The sequence below is a fragment of the Eleutherodactylus coqui genome, chromosome 12 (assembly GCF_035609145.1).
Source record: "Eleutherodactylus coqui strain aEleCoq1 chromosome 12, aEleCoq1.hap1, whole genome shotgun sequence".
NCBI lineage: Eukaryota > Metazoa > Chordata > Amphibia > Anura > Eleutherodactylidae > Eleutherodactylus > Eleutherodactylus coqui.
Window position 1 is genome coordinate 31,530,217 of NC_089848.1, and position 27,914 is coordinate 31,558,130.

At 46.3% G+C, this 27,914-nt stretch overlaps 1 protein-coding gene across 1 annotated transcript in view; it reads left to right on the top strand.

The window, feature by feature from the left end:
• Positions 1–27,914, top strand: part of NPSR1 (neuropeptide S receptor 1) — a 283,390-nt gene that overhangs the window by 190,556 nt on the left and 64,920 nt on the right. The window contains exon 6 of the mRNA XM_066584499.1: positions 6,231–6,307. Coding sequence (XP_066440596.1) covers positions 6,231–6,307 — 77 coding nt within the window. The remainder of the gene's footprint in view (positions 1–6,230; positions 6,308–27,914) is intronic.

The window sequence follows — 27,914 nt, forward strand, 5'->3', positions numbered from 1 at the left end:
GGCCAATAAGTGGCACATTTAATTACAGCGTTCTGTTTCTGCACTACTGGTAATACAGCATGCTGAGGGGTAGGGGTAGGCCTATAGGACATGGACGAGGGCGAGGACGCGGAGGCCCAAGTCAGGGTGTGGGCACAGGCCGAGCTCCTGATCCAGGTGTATCGCAGCCGACTGCTGCGGGATTAGGAGAGAGGCACGTTTCTGGCGTCCCCACATTCATCTCACAATTAATGGGTCCACGCGGTAGACCTTTATTAGAAAATGAGCAGTGTGAGCAGGTCCTGTCGTGGATGGCAGAAAGTGCATCGAGCAATCTATCGACCACCCAGAGTTCTGCGCCGTCCACTGCTGCAACTCTGAATCCTCTGGCTGCTGCTCCTCCTTCCTCCCAGCCTCCTCACTCCATTACAATGACACATTCTGAGGAGCAGGCAGACTCCCAGGAACTGTTCCCGGGCCCCTGCCCAGAATGGCCAGCAATAGTCCTCTCCCACCGGAGGAGTTTGTCGTGACCGATGCACAACCTTTGGAAAGTTCCCGGGGTCCGGGGGATGAGGCTGGGGACTTCCGGCAACTGTCTCAAGAGCTTTCAGTGGGTGAGGAGGACGATGACGATGAGACACAGTTGTCTATCACTCTAGTAGTAGTAATTGGAGTAAGTCCGAGGGAGGAGCGCACAGAGGATTCGGAGGAAGAGCAGAAGGACGATGAGGTGACTGACCCCACCTGGTTTGCTACGCCTACTGAGGACAGGTCTTCAGAGGGGGAGGCAAGTGCAGCAGCAGGGCAGGTTGGAAGAGGCAGTACGGTGGCCAGGGGTAGAGGCAGGGCCAGACCGAATAATCCACCAACTGTTTCCTAAAGCGCCCCCTCGCGCCATGCCACCCTGCAAAGGCCGAGGTGCTCAAAGGTCTGGCAGTTTTTCGCTGAGAGTGCAGACGACCGACGAACAGTGGTGTGCAACCTTTGTCGCGCCAAGATCAGCCAGGGAGCCACCACCACCAGCCTCACCACCACCAGCATGCGCAGACATATGATGGCCAAGCACCCCACAAGGTGGGACGAAGGCCGTTCACCGCCTCCGGTTTGCACCGCTGCCTCTCCCCCTGTGCCCCAACCTGCCACTGAGATCCAACCCCCCTCTCAGGACACAGGCACTACCGTCTCCTGGCCTGCACCCACACCCTCACCTCCGCTGTGCTCGGCCCCATCCACCAATGTTTCTCAGCGCACCGTCCAGCCGTTGCTAGCGCAAGTGTTGGAGCGCAAGCGCAAGTACGCCGCCACGCACCCGCACACTCAAGCGTTAAATGTGCACATAGCCAAATTTATCAGCCTGGAGATGCTGCCGTTTAGGCTTGTGGAAACGGAGGCTTTCAAAGGTTTGATGGCGGCGGCGGCCCCGCGCTACTCAGTTCCCAGTCGCCACTACTTTTCCCGATGTGCCGTCCCAGCCCTGCACGACCACGTCTCCCGCAACATTGTACGCGCCCTCACCAACGCGGTTACTGCCAAGGTCCACTTAACAACGGATACGTGGACAAGCACAGGCGGGCAGGGCTACTATATCTCCCTGACGGCACATTGGGTGAATTTAGTGGAGGCTGGGACAGAGTCAGAGCCTGGGACCGCTCACGTCCTACCCACGCCCAGAATTGCGGGCCCCAGCTCGGTGGTGGTATCTGCGGCGGTGTATGCTTCCTCCACTAAACCACCCTCCTCCACCTCCTCCTATGCAACCTCTGTCTCGCAATCAAGATGTGTCAGCAGCAGCACGTCGCCAGCAGTCGGTGTCGTGCGGCGTGGCAGCACAGCGGTGGGCAAGCGTCAGCAGGCCGTGCTGAAACTACTCAGCTTAGGAGATAAGAGGCACACGGCCCACGAACTGCTGCAGGGTCTGACAGAGCAGATCGACCGCTGGCTTGCGCTGCTGAGCCTCCAACCGGGCATGGTCGTGTGTGACAACGGCCGTAACCTGGTGGTGGCTCTGCAGCTCGGCAGCCTCACGCACGTGCCATGCATGGCCCACGTCTTTAATTTGGTGGTTCAGCGCTTTCTGAAAAGCTACCCATGCTTGTCAGACCTGCCCGGAAAGGTGCGCCGGCTCTGCGCACATTTCCGCAAGTCCCACACGGACGCTGCCACCCTGCGCACCCTGCAACATCGGTTTCATCTGCCAGTACACCGACTGCTGTGCGACGTGCCCACACGGTGGAACTCTATGCTCCACATGTTGGCCAGGCTCTATGAGCAGCGTAGAGCTATAGTGGAATACCAACTCCAACATGGGCGGCGCAGTGGGAGTCAGCCTCCTCAATTCTTTACAGAAGAGTGGGCCTGGTTGGCAGACATCTGCCAGGTCCTTGGAAACTTTGAGTAGTCTACCCAGATGGTGAGCGGCGATGCTGCAATCATTAGCATCACCATTCCTCTGCTATGCCTCTTGAGAAGTTCCCTGCAAAGCATAAAGGCAGACGCTTTGCGCTCGGAAACAGAGGCGGCGGAAGACAGTATGTCGCTGGATAGTCAGAGCACCCTCCTGTCTATATCTCAGCGCGTTGAGGAGGAGGAGGAGCATGAGGAGGATGAGGAGGAGGGGGAAGAGACAGCTTGGCCCCCTGCTGAGGGTACCCATGCTGCTTGCCTGTCATCCTTTCAGCGTGTATGGCCTGAGGAGGAGGAGGAGAAGGAGGATCCTGAAAGTGATCTTCCTAGTGAGGACAGCCATGTGTTATCTACAGGTACCCTGGCACACATGGCTGACTTCATGTTAGGATGCCTTTCTCGTGACCCTCGCGTTACACGCATTCTGGCCACTACGGATTACTGGGTATACACACTGCTCGACCCACGGTATAAGGAGAACCTTTCCACTCTCATACCCGAAGAGGAAAGGGGTTCGAGAGTGATGCTATACCACAGGACCCTGGCGGACAAACTGATGGTAAAATTCCCATCCGACAGCGCTAGTGGCTGAAGGCGCAGTTCCGAGGGCCAGGTAGCAGGGGAGGCGCAGAGATCAGGCAGCATGTACAGCACAGGCAGGGGAACACTCTCTAAGGCCTTTGACAGCTTTCTGGCTCCCCAGCAAGACTGTGTCACGGCTCCCCAGTCAAGGCTGAGTCGGCGGGAGCACTGTAAAAGGATGGTGAGGGAGTACGTAGCCGATCGCATGACCGTCCTCCGTGACGCCTCTGCCCCCTACAACTACTGGGTGTCGAAGCTGGACACGTGGCCTGAACTCGCGCTGTATGCCCTGGAGGTGCTTGCTTGTCCTGCGGCTAGTGTCTTGTCAGAGAGGGTGTTTAGTGCGGCTGGGGGAATCATCACAGATAAGCGTACCCGCCTGTCAACCGACAGTGCCGACAGGCTTACACTCATCAAGATGAACAAAGCCTGGATTTCCCCAGACTTCTCTTCTCCACCAGCGGACAGCAGCGATACCTAAACAATACGTAGGCTGCACCCGCGGATGGAAGCATTGATCTCTATCACCATCAAAAACGTGGACCTTTTAGCTTCATCAATCTGTGTATAATATTCATCCTCCTCCTCCTGCTCCTCCTCCTGAAACCTCACATAATCACGCCAAACGGGCAATTTTTCTTAGGCCCACAAGGCTCAGTCATATAATTTTTGTAAACAATTTTTATACGTTTCAATGCTCATTAAGCGTTGAAACTTTCACCTGAACCAATTTTTATTTTAACTGGGCTGCCTCCAGGCCTAGTTACAAATTAAGCCACATTATCCAAAGCGATTAATGGGTTTCACCTGCCCTCTTGGTTGGGCATGGGCAATTTTTCTGACGTACATTAGTACTGTTGGTACACCAATTGTTTGGGGCCCTCGCCTACAGTGTAATCCAATTAATTTTTTGCCCACCTGCATTAAAGCTGACGTTACATCAGCTGTGCTGGGCACTGCAATGGGATATATTTATGTACCGCCGGTGGGTTTCAGGGAGCCACCCATGCTGTGGGTCCACAGGGAGTTGTAACTGCATGTGTCTACTTCTAAAGAACCCCAGTCTGACTGGGGCATGCAGTGTGGGCCGAAGCCCACCTGCATTTAATCGGACGTTACCTCAGGTGTGATGGGCACTGCAATGGGATATATTTATGTACCGCCGGTGGCTTCCTGGCACCCACCCATGCTGTCGGTCCAGACGGAATTGTAAATGCATGTGTCCACTTCTAAAGAACCCCAGTCTGACTGGGGCATGCAGTGTGGGCCGAAGCCCACCTGCATTTAACATGACATTACCTCAGCTGTGATGGGCAATGCAATGGGATATATTTATGTACCGCCGGTGGGTTCCAGGGAGCCACCCATGCTGTGGGTGCACACGGAATTCCCATTGCAGAGTTGTACCTGCCTGTGACTATTTATAAAAAAACGCGGTCTAACTGGGGCATGCAGACACCTTGACAGAATGAATAGTGTGTGGCACATAGGTTCCCCATTGCTATGCCCACGTGTGCAGCTCCTGATGGCGGTGGCACAGGATTATATTTCTCATTGCTTCTGTACAGCATTGTGGGCTATCGCCCTGCCCCTTTTAAAGAGGGTTCCTGCCTAGCCGTGCCAACCCTCTGCAGTGTGTGCCTGCGGTTCCTCCTCATGGCAGACGCACTTATAAATAGACATGAGGGTGGTGTGGCATGAGGGCAGCTGAAGGCTGCGCAGGGACACTTTGGTGCGCGCTGTGGACACTGCGTCGTGCGGGGGGGTGGGGGGTTGGCAGCATGTAACCCAGGAGAAGTGGCAGCGGAGTGTCATGCAGGTAGTGATTGTGCTTTGTTGGAGGTAGTGTGGTGCTTAGCTAAGGTATGCCTTGCTAATGAGGGCTTTTCAGAAGTAAAAGTTGTTGGGAGGGGGGGGCCCACTCTTGCCGCTATTGTGGCTTAATAGTGGGACCTGGGAACTTGAGATGCAGCCCAACATGTAGCCCCTCGCCTGCCCTATCCGTTTCTGTGTCGTTCCCATCACTTTCTTGAATTGCCCAGATTTTCACAAATGGAAACCTTAGCGAGCATCGGCGATATACAAAAATGCTCGGGTCGCCCATTGACTTCAATGGGGTTCGTTATTCGAAACGAACCCTTGAGCATCGCGATAATTTCGTCCCGAGTAACGAGCACCCGAGCATTTTGGTGCTCGCTCATCTCTAGCAATTACCATAATTACCAAACTGAATGCTGCTCTAACTTCACATTTACTAAGATATGGTAATTTGTATGTTTGGGAGAAAATCTAAGTTGTATATCTCCTGCTTATATTTGCATAATTTCAAGTATAATAGCATTTTTTCCCAACACCCAACGGTCTGTAATTGTAACAACTCCAAAAATGAACATTTATGTTGCAAATATGTAAGGAAGTGACAGCTCCTCATGTGCCAGGAATACAAATAATTGTTCATTAGTTCACAGCTATAACCCAGTAGGGGACATATCCTTCTGATCTTATTCTGATATATACCCAACTGATAATGTGCGAACTTGGGGCCAGTTTGGGATATTTAGAATGCAGTTTATGAAAAAAGTCTCCATTAGCATGCCCACACGCTACAGTTCATCTGCTCAGATTGCAGACTGATCACTGCTAATTGCCAGGTGACGGCCAACAATTAATACTGATCCACCGGCGGTTAGAGCGGATCGGCTGCAGTATGTACGGACATCCTAAAAAGTATAGCAAAGAGATCACAAAGCAATGTCTCATGTCTTGTGTAATTAAATTCAGTTCATGCGTGTCAAGTGAGCTCCTCCAGTGCGGACTATTAGGGTGAAGTCACACGAGCCGATATACGTTGTCCTCGTGTGCAGGGGGGGGAGGATGGAAGAGCCAGGAGCAGGAACTGAGCTCCTGCCCCCCCCCCTCTCCACCTCCTCTCCGCCCCTCTGCACTATTTGCAATGGGGAGAGGTGGGATGGGGCGGGGCTAATTCTCGGCACTTAGCCCCGCCCCCGCCCCACCTCTTCCCATTACAAATAGTGCAGAGGGGCGGAGAGGAGGCAGAGAGGGGGCGGGAGCTCAGTTCCTGCTCCTGGCTCTTCCAGCCTCCCCCCCCTGCACATGAGGACAACGTATATCGGCTCGGCGTGAAAACCGAGCCGATATACGTTCGTGTGGCTTCACCCTTAGGCAAAGTGTTCCGGCCGCTCTGTGTTATTTACCGGCTTGCTTGGCTTTTATTTTTACATTTGCACATTATTTTTCAACAGTGTAATTTATTTCATTGTGATAAGAACCATATGGACAAAAAGCAAGGCACACGCCGTCATCATCTCCAACTGCACTGGTGAGTTTTTCATCTTGTTATCGATTTCCTTTTTCGAAATACTTTTAGTGTAAAAAACACTATCTTTACATTTTATTACATAAATGAACACTGATCTTGCCACTATTTACAGATGAGCTGATAAGTGGGGATGGGTTGGATGCAGAGGCGTAACTTGAAGCTCCTGGGTCCCAATGCAAAATCTGTAACAGGGCCCCCAACTATAATGCTTTATTCATAGTACTGGACTCCCTATATGGAGAAGAGAGGCCTTATGGGTCCCCTAATGCTCCTGGGTCCAGGTGCAACCGCATCCCCTGCATCCTCTATAGTTACGCCCCTGGTTGGATGCCTTTCACAGTATGGTGGTGACTCCACAATGCTTGCCTGATAAGCAGAGCTTCAAAGAAAAAGCCAGATCTCAGGCTGGTCAGTAAAACAAACATTGGGCAAATGATGACTGGAGAAAGAGTTATAGGCAGACAGTGCAAGGTTTGTGCCCCTCAGCACGATGGCATAGTATTTCTGCTTGGCTTTATGAGATGCCCGTATACTGGATTTTCAAAGGTACGACTTTTCCTTGCAGAGATCTGGCTGATACGTAAACCTTAGGGGAATGCTCCCTGGGAAAAGTATGCATACTAGTACTCCTCCAGGTGGAAGAAAACTGCCTCGTTAGTAATACCTACAGGTGGCTGTTGAATAATTAAAAGTCAAATTCAAAATGAATGTATGTAGTGAAAAGAATGACTATCCTTATCACTACCTGTGATGTCAGGGTACGGAGTACACCTTTACCACCAGTGTGCTTTACTATACCACTGAAAATAGAACCCTGCCACTTCTTTGTATTTGGGGGTCCTAGATAACCGGTGGAATTACTTTGGGCCTCATGGACTGACTAGACTTCTATATGGTAAAACAGACGAGACTCATTTATACCTCCTGTAGTGAAGTAACAAAGGAAAATCTAGTTATCAGAAGGATTATTAAACTGACAATCCTTCCGAAAAATCTGTGCTGGAACGCTTTTCAAAATGATTGTCTTTTCATGTCTTTTGTGGTTTAAATTACAGCTCCTTTTAAATACCTGCCAGTACAGTTAATCTGAAGTTTGACATTTCACTTGAAAAATGGTGCAGGAACATCAGTTGTGGAATAGTGCTTGATATTTTGCTCCATTATAACAAAGCCTGATTACCATAATTGGATACATGTTAGGAGACGATCATTTCAGTGGGCTTTCATTTTGAACATTTTCAGTTCAACTATTAATTTACTATTGTTATTTTCTTTAATCACTTTCATTAGCATTGTTTAGACGTATAGAAGCAAAGTCAGAAAAGAGGGGAAAGGGTCTATTTATTAGTGCAAATGATACAAAATAGCCCTTCTGAAGATGGGGGGGAAATTGCTTCTCTAGGTGACTACTCTCCAAGTTAACTTTCAACCCTTTAACCAGAAATTTCAGAGCTGTGGCTTAACATCCAAGGAGAGAAGACGCAGGACTCCATTGCTCCTGCTACCAACAAAATAATTTAAGGTTTTGCTGCCTTGGTTGACCCTTAAAAGGCTCTACACAGGGCCATCTCAACTCTCTGCGACCCAGGTGAGAGTCCTGAGGTCTGCACCTTCACTGGAGCCACAGTGCTGACTCTCGGTTTGTTGAGGCCTGCTGAGGCACTGGTGCCTCTGGCTTGAACTTGCAGCCCCCCTCCTTCACCACCCAACAGATCTAAACCCTCTCCTCCACATACTAGCTTGTGGTGGATGCCGCTCCCACTCCTCTCCCCAGGAGTGAAGGTGATCCTCCGCTGCATATACAGCCTCCCCCAGTACAGCTAAGGATCCTGCTCGTGGCGCCGCAGGTCGTTGACACTGAAGAGGAAGCTTCCTCCCACAGCGTGTCACTCCCTGCCCCTGAGCATGCACTGACAGGGAGCGGAGACCGTGGTCAATAAGCAGTGACCTCACCTGCATCTCTGTCATTCACAAAAGGCTCTGCAACTTTGGGAACTGTTACTGAGGGACCGCTGGGCTCCATAATCATAGCAGCTGCCATCTCGTAGAGCTGAGGAGGGGAGAGGAGAGCTACTACTGCTCTACAGCTGCAAGTGGAAGCAGCAGGAGAAAAAGGTGCTGACTAGAGATGAGCGAGCGTACTCGGAAAAGCACTACTTGCTCGAGTAATTTGCTTTATCCGAGTATCGCTGTGCTCGTCCCTGAAGATTCGGGTGTCGGCACGGAGCGGGGAGGAACGGAGGGGAGATCTTTCTCTCCCTCTCTCCCGCCCGCTCTCCCCTGCTCCCCGCTGCGACTCACCTGTCAGCCGCAGCGGCACCCGAATCTTCAGGGACGAGCACAGCGATACTCGGATAAAGCAAATTACTCGAGCGAGTAGTGCTTTTCCGAGTACGCTCGCTCATCTCTAGTGCTGACTGCAGCTACATTTCAGCAGTCAGACCCAAGAGAAAGATTGCTGCCCCAAGTTTGAAAAGGGGAAACCCCCCTCGATAAAGCACTAACAGGAGCTTAAACAAGAAGAGCAATAAAAATTATTTTCTACCTTCCAGTTATAATATATCTTAAGGGACACAGCAAACTCTCTGCCACAGTTCAGCAGCAATCCCCTGCATAGACTCTGCACAGAGCTCCCTTGGATTACATGTAAGTTTACATAAGAGGAACTGTGTACTCTTTTTTCCTCCTCCACACTTCTATGCTTTTTCAGATTCACTCAAGCCAGGTCATGGTTCTTGCACATCACTTATCTAATACCTCAAGCCGCTCGCTGCCAACCAGGTGGCATGTATAAGAATCTATTATTCTAAAATAATCTGAAGCTCGCCACCTAGTGGTAAAAACAAAAAGATTTTATTCTGACAAGCAATTTCTCAAGTTCTCCTTTTGGGTTCTTTTCATCAGCACTTTTAGGCCTCATGTCCACAGGATAATTGTGATTTTTAATTCGCAGCATTTTTCCCGCACACGGATCCGCACCCCATAGGGATGCATTGGACACCTGCAGGTAGTTAAATACCTGCGGATGTCATTTTCCCCTTCAGGCGCGGATTGCGTGTGCGGGAAAAAAACGCGACATACTCCATTTTAGTGCGGGTGTCCCATGAGGATGGCTCACGCAGGCTTCTATTGAAGCCTATGGAAGCCATCCGGATCCACAGTACACCCGCGCCTGAATTTCTGCTCTCTGCGCGCGGGAGCATGGGAGAGCAGGAGTTGAAAAAAAAACAAATGGAGTGCCCGGCGCATGCGCGTGGCACGCTGCCGGCGTGCGGAGCACATCCGCTGGGCTGAAGAAAGAAGATCCGGCCGTGACGGAGGGCAGGTCCGCAGCGTCCGGACAGGTAAGTAAATTCTTATTTTTTGTCTGCGGGAAAGGAGGGACCCGCTGCGGGATTTTCCATGAAGAAACCGCGGTGGGCCTGATTTTCCCCGTGGACATGAGGCTTTAAAGAGCTATATCTTTTAAAATTTTAACATAGCTGTGTAAGTGCTCGTTTTTTGTTTTTTTTGCAAGACAAGCCGTTTTTTTCAAGAGTACCATTTAATGTACCATATAAGGTATTGAAAAACTTAAAGAATTTCATGTGTTGTGTAATAGAAAAATACTCAAAATTGCACCATTGCATTTTGGGTTTTACTTTTACGGTGTAAATAATGTAGCAAAAATGACATGTTAACTATGTTCCATGTTTATGCCTTTTTTAGTCCCCATAGGGGACTTGAACTCTCATTAGTTTGATTGCTTCTACAATATACTTCAATACTTCAGTGTTGCAGTATACTGTACTTTTAAAGATAGTCTTTTGAGCTCTACTACAGGTAGAGCTTAATACACTGAAGTACATTGCAGTCATGGGAGCTTTCGCTAAGCTCTGGGCTGCTATGAAAACCCATCTGCAACCCATAACGATGTTGCAGGAGGGCCGAAGGTGCACTGGAGCATGGCCTCCCTCTGCCTGGTTGCTTAGATGCACTGTCAAGTTTGACAGCAGAATCTAAGCGGCTAACAGCAGCTATTGGAACTAGCTCGGGTTACTGTCAGTGCAGGTGGGTGTGATAAATATCCAGCACTTGGCAGGTATGGAGCAGGCTCAGCCCACGACACTATTCACAACCACCCACTGTATATTTATGGTGAGTAGTCCATAAAAGGCCACTTCAGTGAAAATACATTTTTCAATCCCTGACCCCTCACCTGATTGTCACACTCTGGAGGTCTCTGTATTCCATCAACTTCCATACAGTTGAGCCTCCTGTCTGATGCTTATCAGGCACCATAATGAGTCTGAAATTTTTTACTTTCAGTTTCACATCAATCCCATGATATATCCTCACAGCATTAGCTAAGGCTATACTGTCCTGCTGGCTGGGGATGAGGGGGTTAATTCTCATTACCTACTAAATTAACCCTAAATAAACTACGAGCCACAAGCTGAGCTGTAATCTTCTCTATTATAACTGTGTGACATGAGCTGCGTGATCATCATCAGTAACTGTTATAGAAATATCTGTGTCCCCCTGTAGGCAATGATCGCTCAAAGCTGTCACTCATACTGTCGCTTGAGTGATCTTTGAGCTACCATCGCTCCGTGTAAATGGACCTTTATATGTAATGGGCGGATAGCTGCATAATGAATGAGTAAAGAAAAGCACTGGAGTGGCCCATTAAGGGGTTAAAGAGCTTTTAAATAACACTCAGATTAACAACTGAACTAAATACACCCATCTGATCCACATGTGTTCTTCAATTATGCAGTGTTTCACGCATCTCCTTGTGTATTGCGAGCACATTTACACACCTCCCATTGACTTCTATAGGTACCTTTGGTGCACAAATACTCAGGAAAATAGAACCGAAAAGCATGTGCAAAATACGGAAATGTGAACAAACCAATTTAAGTCAGTGGGTTCTATTCTCTGTGTATTGCGCACTCATGCACAAATACATCTGTGTGAAGCCGGCCTTAAGGTACTACTTCTCCTTTCAGATAGCTAACTGGTAGGGAGTCTTTCGGGCTTCCAGGGAAAAGGTAGGAAAAATAGCTTTTTACCAGATGAAAGAAATCGGTCTTTTTCGGCTAGCTGCACACTAGCAATAAAAATGTGTCCGTGTTACGTCTGCAAAAGACAGATGTTTCCACATCCATGTATACTTTGTGGTCAACATGTTGGATTTTTATGTCTGTAAAAAACAATGCAAACAGGCCAAATTATCCCCCCCCCCCCCCCCCCCCGTACTTTCAACACCCCTGTAAGAAGCTACATGACCACACAGACCAGTATTCTACCCTTTATAGTATAGAGAGCATCGTGGCTTCTTTGAGTGGAACATTTTTGGTTTCTGGAACATGACTACTATGTCCTGGTCACCCGAAGCCATATTGTTTTGGTCTGGCTGGTTTTTAGAAGATTTGTAGGACTATGGCCTCCTTCACACAAGCGTATATCGGCTGCCGTTTTCACGGTCGGCCCATATATGCTACAATCTGAGGCATGAAAACTTGTGAACGAGCGCACAAATCTAATGTTTGTGCGGCCGCTCAGACGGCATGGGCCACCATGCCATTGCCTTTTCTCTCTCAGGCTCACCTCTGCTATCATCCCTCTGGCTGTCTGCAATGGAATTGTGGCAGGGCAGTGGTGGAGCTAAGCTACCATCCCCTCCCTGCCCCTTGTCCTCAGCCAGCAATAGGAGGAGGCAGGACGGGGCTGCGCCCCTCCCGCACTCTCCCACTGCAATCAGCCGGAGAGGACGCTGCTAAACTCCCTCCCACCTCCCCTCTCTGGCCGCTGTCATTGGCTCCCATAGGAGGCCATGAAGCGGCCGATGTATTGTGGCTCAGAAGACAGTTCCAGAACTATATTTTGGGCCTAATGTAAAAACACCCGACGCTATATTGGCCGTCTGGGCGCTTTTACGTCGTGGGAATACGGCCATGTGATCTGATGCATTGGAATCCAGTGCATCAGATCGTAGCGTATATCAGCAGACCGTGAAAACGGCAGCCGATTATACGCTCGTGTGAAAGAGTCCTATGTGAAATGCTAGAGAAACTAAGGAGGAAAAGGAGATAGAAGGATCCAGTTATCGCAAAATGAGTTGTAAATGGAAATTTCCACAAGTTGTGGAAACTGAGAGGAAATAAGAGGGAGCAGAGCGTGTACTTGAGAGTTCCAACGTCTATAAACCGATGTTTTAGTTTGGGAATTTAAATTTATTTTCTCCTCCCTTGATTCTATATATGGGAGTGAGATCAATTCTTGACAAGTCTAAGAGGATGCAGCCAGTCCACAAAGCATCACACCTTCCCAGGAGGTCGTGTAAGTACATGGAAGAAATGTAGGGAGAAAAAATGACTGTAGGCGCAATCCCTTTTCCTAAAGGGACACGAGACATATTTTACGCTCGACTCCTTTGTTTGTATTAAAACTTAATCCAGCATACAATAATAGACGTGTTTCTGGGCCGTTGCGCCCCTTCCTCAGTGATTTAGCTGGGGACACACTGTACAATATATTGGGAAATGCAAATAGGGGGGTAATTACATAAAATCAAATTTATAATGATAAGAAAAAAAATAATAATTTATAAGAAATAGAAGTAGAAGAAAGAGTAATAAAGGCAAACAAATAAATTACCAATTCACCAATCAGGAATAATTAGGTACATAGCTTTCAGTTTAATAATTGGGCTAATTCTAGATTCATATTTATAGAATTATAATTGGATACATGGAAATAATATCTAAAAATCACTCATCATTATATAATAAAAACTGGATTTTTTGCTAAAAACTAAAATACATATAAAACACACAAAAAAACAGTTTTTAAAATTACAAAATTTGAAAAAAAGTGAAAATCGAAATTTTTCCTTCTTTTTTGCTTAGATTTATTTAAAAACGGTGGTGTCAAAATACGCAGCACACCTCAAGATGAATTCATTAATGGGTCTGTTTTTCAAAACGGGGTCATTTGTTGGGGTTCTCTATCGTTTTGGCCGCTCAAGGGCTCTACAAGTGGGTAATAGGGCCTAAAATGCCTTCAAGCAAAATGTTCTAAAAAGCCACCGGCTGCACCTTTCGGTTTGGGCCCCGTTCTGCATACAGACAGAAGGGCCACTATGGGTATATTTCTGAACACGGGACAAACAGGGGGATCCATTTTGCGGTGCAAATCCTCATTTTTATGTACACTTTGGAAAAAAACTGCTTTTAAAATGACGTATTTGCAAAAATATAAAATTTTATTTTTTCTCCTCTAAATTGCATTAATTCCTGAAAAAAAAACTGTAGGGTAAAAATACTCCTGACCCCTCAGTGATACATTAAGGGGTGTAGTTTTTAAAAAGGGCTAATTTCAAAATGTGAAAAAATGTTTTTTTTTTCTCCAATTTTGGCGGTTTTAATAAATATGCATAAATTCTATCGGTCTATTTTTTCTGCCTTAATGAAGTACAATATGTAGCGAAAAAAACAATGTCAGAATCACTTGGATATGCAAAACCTTTACGGAGTTATTCTATGTCAAAGTGACACGTCATTTTTCCAAAATTTCGCTCCGTTACTAAGGCGCAAACAGGCTTCGTCACTAAGGGGTTAAAGATACATGTAGAGCAAAAGTAATAGCAAAAGCTTCCTGAAATGCAGTATATGTAGAGAAGGGAAAATTGTGGTAGTTGTTTAATGTAAACAGGACAGGAATATGGAACAGAAGTGAGGCAGCCACTATGGTGGACCATTCCAAGAAGAAAGAGCTCAGTAGAACCCAAATGAAAGAGAGATACCATGCAACAGTGCAGAGAAAGAACCACCCAAAGTGGGCAGAGCAGATAACCACTCAGGACTGAACCAAAGAAGCACAGAAACACAGAATGGTCAGGGAACAGAGAGGCTGGCAGAAGGAGGATGGAAAGATCGGGAAAGAAAGCGTAGTGAGAATGCATAGAGCCACTGAAAGGGACGCAGAGGAGTAAAGAGTGGAAATAATAAAGAGATAAGAGAAGGTCGGGTATAGATAGAAAATAACATAAGGAAAGGGGGAAGTGGGGAATAGAATGGGTTAGCCAGAGAACGGGGAAACACAGCGGCCACCTGTGACTATGAAGACACAGGAAATAAGTTATTACAGCCAAACAATGGTTGGCACAATGCCACATAGACAGATGAGAGAAGAAGAAAGGTTAGAAACACTCTGCCCATATTATAACCAATAAATCCCTATCACTGTTTATAGCACCTGTATCTTTTTATGTTGTAGAAGGGTGTCTGGTCTCCCTCAAGCACCCGTGTCCAGGTGCGACTGCTATTCCAATAGCTACACCCCTATAACTTGTGTTCTGGGTGGATAATAATGGATTCATTTTGTTATATATCTTTTAAATTATGTCCCTCATTAATTCTACTAGGACCTTGCTTGTAGGATATGATCTTATGGCATCTCAGAACATGTGCTGTCGTTAAGATCAATCATGTCTAAGAAATGTAAGAAAAGGAACTGCTTGCATATTTTCTTTCCAACTAGTAGAGCCTGGCTGACCTTACTTTGTCTTATCTCTTCAGCTTCCTACTGAGCTCCTTGGCACCCTTCCTGACTCACATTGGAGTTCAGGTGCTCTACTACTAACTCCGTGACAGTTCAGTACGGATGCAAAACTTTGTTGTGACTTACGATCATTACTGTAAAAGTTGTTAAAAGTTGCTGACATTGGCAGTTAGTCAAAAGAACCTAGAAACGTCTTGAATAAATTAGACCAAGACACGCATACATCATAAAGGTTCCGCTGCTATTATAAGATGATCGCACCCAGTGGTGTAGCTTAGTGGCTACAGAGATAGCAGCCACAACTAAAACTCTAATCCTGAGGGCCCAAAAGCCCCTGGAGTTCTGGAGGCATTAAACACGTCATTCTTCCTGTACAGTAATGGAATTGTGCAGTACAGTGCTGTGAGGCTCAAAACTTCAAGATTGTACAGAGAAACTACTGAATATAATCTATTCCCATTCAGTGAAAAGTAAAGTAATTTCTGTTAGTCGGCTGTTATATTTTGAGGCAAAGGAAGACTTTTGGCTCAGCTAAGCGTTTACTTCTATTGTTAAAGGAGATGTCCCGAGGCAGCAAGTGGGTCTATACACTTCTGTATGGCCATAATAATGCACTTTGTAATGTACATTGTGCATTAATTATGAGCCATACAGAAGTTATAAAAAGTTTTATACTTACCTGCTCCGTTGCTAGCGTCCTCGTTCCCATGGTGCCGACTAATTTTCGCCCTCCGATGGCCAAATTAGCCGCGCTTGCGCAGTCCGGGTCTTCTCCTCTTCTCTATGGGGCTCCGTGTAGCTCCGCCCCGTCACGTGCCGATTCCAGCCAATCAGGAGGCTGGAATCGGCAATGGACCGCACAGAAGCCCTGCGGTCCATGAAGGCAGAGGATCCCGGCGGCCATCTTCAGCAGGTGAGTATGAAGACGCCGGACTGCCGGGATTCAGGTAAGCGCTGTGCGGGTGGTTTTTTTAACCCCTGCATCGGGGTTGTCTCGCGCCGAACGGGTGGGGGGGTTTAAAAAAAAAAAAACCCGTTTCGGCGCGGGACATCTCCTTTAAATTGGGCCTGTCAACTCTCTTGACACGTCTATTTTAATGAATACTTACATGTCTCATAAAATAACAATTCTAGAGCAGGATTTCCTAGAAATCTGTTATTCTTCTTAGAAATATACAAATGGAAACGTGGGCATTACCATTTTTCTTGTCAATGGGCACGTGCCTCACACTCCCCACACTGAACAATCAGTATCAATAGTGTCACATTGCATAGGAGAAGCCCCACTGATGAGAAATATGACAATCACTTATTCATATATGTTCATAGTTTCCAAAGTTTTATATAGAATTTTCTCAATAATTATATCACTCAGCTGTAATTACCAGTTTTGGAGCATACTCGCTGAAGCCTGAAATATCGCCCAGGTGTTGCAAATTAAATGGTCCGATTGTTGGCGGGCCTAAAGTTGTATTTGCCTTCAACAATGTCACGCATGCAGAATAAATTTGGCACACTCTAAAAAAACAATTTTAGGGCATGAAGAAAATCTGTAAAAATTTTTGTGTGAAACTGCAGAGCTGTCTGAAATGCACAATAGTTGTGGGTGTGATTATGCAGATTGAGGGTGTGGTTATGTAAATTTGAGCCTCAGCAAGCTCTTGCATAATTATTACACTGAGGTTACACAAGTGGAGCTGCTACTTGTAAACAGGTTCATGCAAGCTTTTATTGTAATAACACAGATGTAGAACCCCCACATATTAATAGTGCCCCCCAACAGAGTAAATGTGCTCCTATAGTGCCCCCACATAGTAACACTGCACCTTAAAGGGGTTTACTAGGACAAAAAAAAATTAAAAGTGGTTAGAATGAAGAAAAATTAAATACTTACTTATCCTAGCCTCTCCTTGTCCAGCCTTGCAGCCCTGGTGCCCGCTACGTGGAACCCAGAAGAAGTGATGGCGGTCACTTACCGTTCTTTGTGCACATGATCGTTCAGTCACTCACAGGCTTTAGCAGCCATACAAAATCACTGCTGAAGCCTGTGAGTGGCTAAGCAGTCACATGCACAAAATACAGCATGTAACCTCCTGCCCTTTCTTCTGGCCTCCATACAGCAGACACTGGGGTTACAGCACTGGATGGGGACACACCGGCGTACGTGAGTCTTGAGTTTCTCTTCATTTGAGGCCTTGGACATGAAAATCACGGCCACATAATGGGACGAAATGAAACCATTGATATCAATGATTTCATTTTCACTCTCGGGATTCTCGGGGGTTAATACTATGCCCGGGAAAGGATAAGACTTGTCCTATAATTCTCACATGTAGTTAATACTATGTGTGAGAAAGATAGGTAGGACTTATCTTTCCACTTTTTTTTCAAACTTGAGCGGAACAGCACAGAGTTAGAAAGGTAACATAGTATGTAAGGCAGAAAAAAATACACGTGTCCATCAAGTTCAGCCTATTACCCCCCCCCCCCCCAATGTTGATTCAGAGGAACACAAAAAAAAATATGCAGTAGAAGTCAATTTTCTCCATTTTAATTCCTTTCTGACTCCAACCTGGCAATCAGAATAATCCCCAAATCATCGACCCCTTTGAAGTTATTCATATTTATAACTTACAATATTATATCGATCAAAAACAATGTCCAGGCGCCTCTTGAACTTTTTTTTATCAAATTTGCCATTACCACATCATCAGGCAGAGAGTTCCATAGTCTCACTGCTCTTACAGTAAATAACACCCTTCTTTGTCAGTGTAGAAACCTTCTTTCCTCTAGACGAAGAGGATGCCCTCTTGTTACCCTCACAGGTGTGGGTATAAACAGATTATGGGAGAGATCTCTGTATTGTCCGCTAATATGTTTATACTTAGTTATTAGAGCGCCCCCTTGCTACAGTCCTGGGTATAAATAGATGGAGAGAGATCTCGGTATTGCCCCCTGTTATATTTATACATAGTTATTAGGTCGCCCCTCAGCCGTCTTTTTTCTAAACGAAATAATCCTAAATTTGATAACCCCTCTGGGTATTGTAGTCCACACATTCCTTTTATTACTTTAGTTACCCGCCTTTGATTTTCACCTTGTTCATGCACAACTATGCTCTGTAGCAGTGAGTGCAGTTGCACATATGCCCACGTGTAGAAGCCCTTTGGCCCTTTTATTTATTTTTTTGTCCTGGAAAATCTCTTTAAGTATATCCAAACATAGCAGAGTACCCCTTTGGTGCCACTGTTCCTTACATAGTTCCCCCGCTAAGCTCCAACACAATTAAAGTGCCCCTTTTATTCCTCATCAAAATTAATAATACTGTATACGTGAAATATGTAATATTGTATCTTTAATACTCGCTTAACCCTGTTCCCACGTTGAGTAAAGGCCCTTTTACATTCAACGATTATCGCTCAAAATTTGTCCAAACGGCCAAAAATTTGCGATAGTCTTTACATGTAAACTCAGGCATCATGCATTTTTCGTTTGAACGATGGATTTTACTTCACATAAAATCCCTCATTCAGCCACTGAAAGGCTAAAGAAATACATTCCATTTGAATGCATCTCGCTGATCTTTAAAGACTGCATGCTGTTCTCCCCGTTGCATGTTTAAACTAGTCATGAGGAGAATAATGGAATGTGCTGGCAGCTGTTTACACAGTGGTGCGTGTGTTAAAACACACGCTGGGCTCAGCAAACAACTTTTGGAGGTGCTTTTACATGCAAGTGAAGATGATAAAGTGTTAATGGCCATTAAAGCCACTAAATCTTTCAATCCTTCGGCCGTTTGAAAGATTATCTTAGTGTGTACAAGGACCTTAAAGCAGCCAAGACAAATCTGTAGCATAGTGAAGGCAAGCATGAAGAGGTCACTGCATTGTGCTAGCCTATTGAATTGGCTTGCAGCCTACAAGAGCAATGAGCATGGCATGCAGCCAACGGCTCCCTGTTCTGCTGTAGTATTCAACTGTGCTGGACACCCCTGCTGCACCATGAAGTATAAAGAAGTAGTGGCAGCATACATATGTTTCAGAAAATAATGAAATCTTTATTTTCCCATAATCTAAAAAGGTAGGCTACGTTTTGGTCCAGAACAAGGCCTTTTTCAAGCCTGTTGCACCCTGCCAGCCAAAAAAATTACCAGCGCTTAGCCCAGGCATACCCAAATACGGCGCCATAACTGAATTAAAGAAATGATTGGCCTAAATGAAGTTATTACACTTCATATTAGAGATGAGCGAACGTACTCGTCCGAGCTTGATATTCGTGCGAATATTACGGTGTTCGGGATGCTCGTTACTCGTAACGAGTACCACGCGGTGTTCCGGTTACTTTCAGTTTCCTCTCTGAGACGTTAGCGCGCTTTTCTGGCCAATTGAAAGACAGGGAAGGCATTACAACTTCCCCCTGTGACGTTCAAGCCCTATACCACCCCCCTGCTGTGAGTGGCTGGGAAGATCAGGTGTCACCCGAGTATAAAAGTCGGCCCCTCCCGCGGCTCGCCAAAGATGCCGTGTGAGTTAGTGAGGGAAAGTGCTGTTCTATTGGAGTTGCTGTAGGGAGAGTGTTTGTAGTGAGTGTAGGCTTCAAGAACCCCAACGGTCCTTCTTAGGGCCACATCTATCCGTGTGCAGGCTGCTGTTAGCAGTGGAAAAAATTTTTTTTTCCTCAAAATCGGCAGTGCAGAGCATTGCACCCGGTATTAGGGACAGAAGTGGTGCTTAGGCAGGGAGAGTGTTAGGAGTGAGTGTAGCCTTCAAGATCCTCAACGGTCCTTTCTAGGGCCACATTTAACTGTGTGCAGTACTGTGCTGGCTGCTGTTAGCAGTGTTGCTTTTTTTTTTTTTTTCTCAAAATCGGCGGTGCAGAGCATTGCACCCTCCATTGATACTACAGGCACAGAATTGTGTAGGCAGGGCCACAACACAGTTATTAGTCATTGAATAGACGCAGTGGGCCTATCCTTTTAAACAAAAGGGAAGAAAGTATATTTGCCCTGCCTCTGTCAGTCCTAAGGGCTCTGGGTACGTGTGTGCTGCGTGGAGAGCGTAAAAAAATCAGATGCAACCAGCTACGGTTGAGTGCAGCCTTGCGCCAATTTCTTTCCTGCCTGGGAAATACCTGCTCTGCCACAGTTAATAACTCTGCAACAGTAAAGTTCTGTGACACTTTTGCAGGGCCGCAACACAGTGTCAGTTATTAAACTTATTATTCAGTGAATAGACGCAGTGGGCCTATCCTTTTAAACAAAAGCCGATCGCACGACCGTCCTCGGTGACGCCTCTGCCCCCTACAACTACTGGGTGTCGAAGCTGGACACGTGGCCTGAACTAGCGCTGTATGCCCTGGAGGTGCTTGCTTGTCCTGCGGCTAGCGTCTTGTCGGAAAGGGTGTTTAGTGCGGCTGGGGGAATCATCACAAATAAGCGTACCCGCCTGTCAACCGACAGTGCCGACAGGCTAACACTCATCAAGATGAACAAAGGCTGGATTTCCCCAGACTTCTGTTCTCCACCAGCGGACAGCAGCGATACGTAAGCAATACGTAGGCTGCACCCGCGGATGGAAGCTACGTTCTCTCTCACCATCCAAAACGGGGGCATTTCTGCTTCATCAATCTGTGTCTAATATTCCTCCTCCTCCTCCTCCTGCTCCTCCTCCTGAAACCTCACGTAATCACGCTGAACGGGCAATTTTTCTTAGGGCCACAAGGCTCACTCATAATTTTTCTAAACAATTTTTAGATGTTTCAATGCTCTTAAAAGCGTTGAAACTTTAACTTGAACCAATTTTTAGTTAAACTGGGCTGCCTCCAGGCCTAGTTACCACTTAAGCCACATTAACCAAAGCGATTAATGGGTTTCACCTGACCTCTTGGTTGGCCATGGCCAATTTTTTTGATGTACATTAGTACTGTTGATACAGCAATTTTTGTGGGCCCTCGCCTACAGTGTAATCAAATTAATTTTTAGCCCACCTGCATTACAGCTGACGTTACATCCACTGTGTTGGGCAATGCAATGTGATATTTCTGTGTACCGCCGGTGGCTTCCTGGCACCCACCCATGCTGTGGGTCCACAGGGAATTATAAATGCATCTGATTCCACTTGTAAAGAACCCCAGTCTGACTGGGGCATGCAGTGTGGGCCGAAGCCCACCTGCATTAAGCACGACATTACTACCTCAGCTGTGTTGGGCAATGCAATGGGATATTTTTGTGTATCGCCGGTGGGTTCCAGGGAGCCACCCATGCTGTCGGTCGACAGGGACTTCACAATAGGGAGTTGTACCTGCCTGTGTCTATGAATTAAAAAGCCCGGTCTGACTGGGGCATGCAGACACCTTGACAGAATGAATAGTGTGTGGCACATAGGTTCCCCATTGCTATGCCCACATGTGCAGCTCCTGATGGCGGTGGCACAGGTTTCTATTTCTCATTGCTTCTGTACAGCATTGTGGGCTATCGCCCCGCCCCTTTTAAAGAGGGTCGCTGCCTAGCCGTGCCAACCCTCTGCAGTGTGTGCCTGCGGTTCCTCGTCATGGCAGACGCACTTCTAAATAGACATGAGGGTGGTGTGGCATGAGGGCAGCTGAAGGCTGCGCAGGGACACTTTGGTGTGCGCTGTGGGGGGGAGGGGGGGCGGTTGGGCAGCATGTAACCCAGGAGAAGTGGCAGCGGAGTGTCATGCAGGCAGTTATTGTGCTTTGTTGGAGGTAGTGTGGTGCTTAGCAAAGGTATGCCATGCTAATGAGGGCTTTTCAGAAGTAAAAGTTTTTGGGAGGGGGGGGGCCCACTCTTGCCGCTATTGTGGCTTAATAGTGGGACCTGTGAACTTGAGATGCAGCCCAACATGGAGCCCCTCGCCTGCCCTATCCGTTGCTGTGTCGTTCCCATCCCTTTTTTTTGAATTGCCCAGATTTTCACACAAGGAAACCTTAGCGAGCATCGGCGAAATACAAAAATGCTCGGGTCGCCCATTGACTTCAATGGGGTTCGTTACTCGAAACGAACCCTCGAGCATCGCGCAAAGTTCGTCCCGAGTAACGAGCACCCGAGCATTTTGGTGCTCGCTCATCTCTACTTAATATCTTTCTTAATACCAATTTAATAAAAGGTGGTGTGGGATTGGTAACAACATGGGTTAGACAGAATATCAGAAGACTAGCATCATGGTCACCTCACTTCCACTGTAAATACCTACTGAGAGAGCTGCGGGAGCCACTACACTGTTTACTGCAGGGAGAAGAGTAATGAGCAGTGCTTCTTCTATTGTTTTATGTCATAGCCAGTTGCTTACATTTTTTTTTAAGTGAGACAATTCCTTTAAAGACCTTTGGTGTACATAAGTAGCCGGAGTTGGAAATGTTATCTTTTCTCCTTAGGGAGACTTATAAGGCCATTCATGCTCCTCTGCACAATATGCAAATAAGGGAGATAGAACACTATCTCCACAGCGCCACCTATTGGAAGGCAGCTTTCCTTCAAATCAATGTTAGACTCTTTATACAAGCCTTGTTACAATGACTAAAAATTAAAAGCCAAGCCAAATTCCATGCTCAGATAGGTGTTTCGGGGTGTTTGCCCTCATTAGTGTGCAGTAGGTTTCTGGCTTTGCTAGTGAGAGGCCTGGGATGTGGGTCAGGAATGCTGTCTTTTCTCTTTAATTATGATTAGCAGATTTTCCTTTTGCGCCTGCTATTAACTCATCTTCTAAACTCTATACGGTATAATCCTATTGCAAACCCTATACTAATAGCATTATACAGCAGCATAGGCAGGGAAATATATGCTTGGTTAGCTGCTGATATAACATTTTCTGTGGAAAAAAGTTTCTGTACAAAGAATATCACACAAAGGAGGAGCAGCTGCCAGTCAACTTAAAGGGGTGGTCTCGCGAAACCAAGTGGGGGTATACACTTCCGTATGGCCATATTAATGCACTTTGTAATATACATCGTGCATTAAATATGAGCCATACAGAAGTTATTCCACTTACCTGCTCCGTTGCTAGCGTCCTCGTCTCCATGGTTCCGTCTAAATTCGCCGGCAGCTTGCTTTTTTAGACGCGCTTGCGCAGTCCGGTCTTCTCCTTTCAGCACGAGCCGCTTCAGTGTGCTCCCCGCTACAGCTCTTCTGCGCATGCGCAGATGAGCTGTCACTGCTCGGGAGCGCGCTGGAGCGGCCATTCTGTACCTTCCTCTGTTAGAGGAAGGTGCAGAGCCGCCCAGCTGTCCGGAGAAGCTGCCCAGCTGTCCTGCCGTCTAGCTGTCCTGCCGTCCAGGTAAGTGATGGGCCGGGGGGGGCTGTCGCTAGGTCGGGGGGGGCTGTCGCTGCGATGGGGCGGCTGTCGCTAGGCCGGGGGGGGCTGCCGCTGCGATGGGGGGGCTGTCGCTAGGCCGGGGGGGGGGCTGTCGCTGCGATGGGGGGGCTGTCGCTGCGATGGGGGGGCTGTCGCTAGGCCGGGGGGGGCTGTCGCTGCGATGGGGGGGCTGTCGCTAGGCCGGGGGGGGCTGTCGCTGCGATGGAGGGGTGGTGCTAGGCCAGGGGGGGGCTGCCGCTGCGATGGGGGGGCTGTCGCTAGGCCGGGGGAACTAGCGCTGGGCCAGGGGGGTAAGTGATGGGTCGGGGGTGATGTTCACTGACAGGTGAAGGCCCCGGAGCCCAGCGCTGGGCTCCGGGGCCTTCACCTGGGCTGAGGGTCTAGCGCTGGGGAGCCGGGAGCGTAGCGCTGGGGAGCCGGGGGCTAGCGCCGGTTACCTGCTGCCTGGCGGTGGGTGACTGGTCGGCGGCTGCGGGGCGTCTGGTCGGCGGCTGCGCGGCGTCTGGTCGGCGGCTGCAGGGCGTCCGGTTGCCATGGAGACAGCTGGCAGCGTCTCGGGAGCGCGCACGTCGGGCTGCAGCGAGCGACGGGGAAAGAGCCGGCGGCCATCTTGGGGAAACTTTTATAAGTTGCTGAAACGCTGGAACGGTAAGTATGAACCAGCTAGGAAAGTCATTTACAGGGGTAATTAGTTATGTATGTTTAATTAGGGGGACTGGGCAAAAAAAAAAATCACTGCTTCCTCGAGACATCTCCTTTAAGTTTAGGTTATCCTGCTAATTAAAAGTGACATTTACCGTAACCACTGAATTATTTTTTTGAGTACTGCCTCTCTGAATCCATTAAGATAATGATTGATTACATCATGTAATAATACCTTAATACTTATTCACTGAGTTCCGTTTTACAAAATGTAATTTTTTTCATAATTATATTGCATTAACATATGAAGGTCAACAAAGATAACTACATTACAAATGGTTCGTTATCAGGAAATTAGTAATAATTACGACAAAATGAGAAAATATTAAATCATGGATGAAATGATATCTTGAATTTTTTTTAATAAACTCACTTTAAATATAATATAAGAATATTGTAAAATCAATTTTAAAGTGAACTTCTCTTGTTGAACATGTAGATCAATCTAGAAGCAACCTGATAAAGAAAAGGAGGAGCTAAGCAGATTGATATACTGTATATACAGTATAGCCTGGAAGAAACTTCAATACAGTGATCCCTCATCATACAATATTAAATTGGTCCTGGGATGACCATTGTATGTTGAAATCATAACTCCATGGAAATCGGCAATTGGTTCTGAACCCATAAAATGTCAACCAAAAGTAAGATAGAATAAAGAGGAAAGAACATTAAGCAGATAACTAAACAAATAAAGTAAATTCTTACATATAAAAGTCAGGAACAGCTGTTGGAAGTTGTAAAACATTTTCTGTATAGAAGGCAGGAGTTTCTCCAGGGTCCTGTACAATACACAAGACCTTTTCTTGGATTTCTAATTCGTCTGCCGATATTATTATCCTGCAATGGATTCTAATGCAACTACATAAGTACCATATCCTATACCTACCTTGTGGAGATTTGCTCGACCCTTGACATTTACATCAAATTTGGGCATGTAACGTTACTCCAGGTTCAATAACACTTTATTAGACATTGAGAGTGTGGTACTTCCAAGTTGCATGTATGTCTGAGTGTTTTGCGTCGCTTGTGTCACTTATCCAAGAGATTGGCAATCCGCCTTGTTCCAATCTCAGCACTGCGTGTGCCTTAGTTTGTGCATGTTCTAAATAAAATTCCTTGTATTAATTTTAGTCTATTCAGTAAAGACCAATATCAAGTTGGACTTATTCCATGTAGAGGGGCCTCTGATATTATTAGGTGGAATTTGAATATCATGTGTATACCATGTGCAGATACATAAACTGCCTCACCCCATATTAGCCTTAGATATCGAAAAGGCATTCGACAGTTTGTCGTGGCCCAATGTGTTTGCTGTTTTACAGAGATTTGATTTTCTTGGCCTGATTATTACTGCTTTTAAAATGCTGCCTGATTTTCTATTAGCACATCTTAAACTTTCTAGTACACAAAATATGGCAATACCTCCTAGTAGGGGCACACATCAAGACTGCTCCCTGAAACCGGCATTGTTTTCCTTAGCCCTAAAGGCACTGGCCAAAGCCGTTAAGTTTCATTAGTCCATTGCCAGTGGACAATCAAACCCATAAAACCAACTTATTGGCAGATGATATGTTATTGCCCTTCACTCAAAACACTAACATTCCTACTCAACCTTTTGTCCCTACTTAACATATTTCATGGATTTTCAGGTTTGAAGGTGGATGCTAATAAATCAGAGGCCATATTTTTATATACGCCTTCCCAGGTCAGGAGCAATATTTGTGAAGCTTTAAATTTGTCCATAGAACTCATATAAATTATCTGTGATTATCCTTATCTTATCAAACATAGTGTGTAAGGCTGAAACAATCACGTCCCCATCCAGTTTAGACTAATACCCCCCAATTTTAATTCACAGGTAGGCAAAAAAAAACAACAATGCGGTAGAAGTCAATTTTACTCATTTTGGAGGAGAAACATTCCTTCCTGACTCCTATCTGGCAATCAGAATAGATCCCTGGATCAACAACCCTTCTGAAGTAATTAGTGACTATAAAATGTAATATTCTTGCACTCAAGAAAGACGTCCAGGCCCCTCTTGAACTCTTTTATTGAGTTCACCATCACCACATCCTCAAGCAGAGAGTCCCATAGTCTCACTGCTCTTACAGTAAAGAACCCCCTTCTGTGTTGATGTAGAAACCTTCTTTCTTCTAGACGTAGAGGGCGCCCCCTTGTTATAGTCACTGCCCCTGGTACCAATAGATTATCGGAGAGATTTTTGTATTGTCCTCATATAATTATACATAATTATTAGGTTGCCCCTTAGCTGTCTTTTGTTTAATTAAATAACACCAATTTTAATAACCTCTGCATTGTAGTATAACTATTCCATTTATTAATGTAGTTGTCCAGCTATGAAACCCACTTAAGCTCTAATATGTCATTCTTAAGCACCAGTGCCAGAAACTGTACATAATATTCCATGTGTGGTCTGACCAATGATTTGTAAAGAGGAAGAAAAATGTTTTCATTATGTGCCCCCAAACCTCTTTTGATGCATCCTATGATCCTATTTGCCTTGGCAGCAGCTGCCTGACACTGGTTTTTACTGTTTAATACATTATGGTCGCTATTTTGTAGGTGCTCCCAAACCAACATCTCCGTCAGGTCTGTTGGTTAATATTAAGTCTAAATTGGCTGTCCCTATAGTCAGCTCCTGCACAAATTAGGTAAGGTATTCTCATTGTAAAAGAAAATCAAGCACCTAGGAGGAGTTGTTGAGTCAAATGAAACTTCATATGTGGAATTATAATGTTAGTATAAGTAAGTGATTACAATATCAGGGTAAAAGGATAATCTACTGTGGAAAACTGAAAATTTGAAGGGAAGCTCTAGTACCATGATGGGCCACCTCTAGCTTGGTTGCAAGATGTGATATGGGTGGGTATGAAGGTATACCGATTCTGTTCAGCATATTGGTCCACATTTGCTGTAACCGAGCCTCTAAATCCTGCAAACTCATAGGCTGTCAAAGTTGTCAACCCAAATGGTCTCATACATGTTTTATTGGTGATAAATGTGGAGACCAGGAAGGCATTCCTGTGTCACCCTTGCTGTCTGCGGTCAAGCATTATCCTGCTGGAAAATGGATCTTGAAAGCCCTGCCATGAGAGGTAACACATGTGGCTGCAGGATGTCCTGAACATATTGCTGAGTTGTTGTTGTCCTTCATACCACTATTGGGGGTGACCGACTGTCCTATGTGATGTCTCCCCAGACCATCACAGCAGTAGTGAGGGCAATGTACTGCTCCACAGCAAAGGCAGATTTGAGGCGCTCACCACTAGGTCTCCAGACATGCACATGGCCATGGTCAGTGCCCAACTAAACTTGGATTTGCTGCTGAAGACAACCTGGTTTTACTCCAGTTTCATTGTTCCCTACACCATGGTGAGTGCCAAAAGCAATACACGTAATGGATGCCATGAGACCAAATGTCTTTCAACTAAGTGCCTGGAAATGGTTCGGACAGACACAGGGGCACGTAACAATGTTGCTACCTGTCTCTTGATGGTGGACAAGGAAACAGTTGGAGCTTCTTGGGTTTGTTGGATGATCAGGTGATCCTCTCTACTGGTGGTCTGTCAAGAGTGTCCTGAGCCCGGTTACCCTGTGTGCCCTCATGCATCCACTGATCTCAACACCTCCTAGCAGTCTGATCAGAACGGGGCAATTCAGGTAGGAGGCAATTCATTATATGACTGTCCAGTTTCTCGGATTCCAATAATGCACCCCCTCTCAAGCTCTTTTAACGGGGTGAAGTCTCTTCAATTGCATTGCAAAGGCGTGTCTAGTGGTCAAGAAGCTCTACACAAGTATAAAAAGAGGCCAAGGGTAGAACCACTTTTAGGGTCTCAGGAGGCAAGACCATTCACCTAAATACGCCACAACTCTAATCATTTGCATATCTGCCTGAGATGTTACTGCATGCCAAGTTTTTGAGCAAAATGATTCTTTTTAGGTGCTTCATTTTTTTACAAAGGGTGCAATTATCTTTAATTATTGACAGAAATTTGTATTAA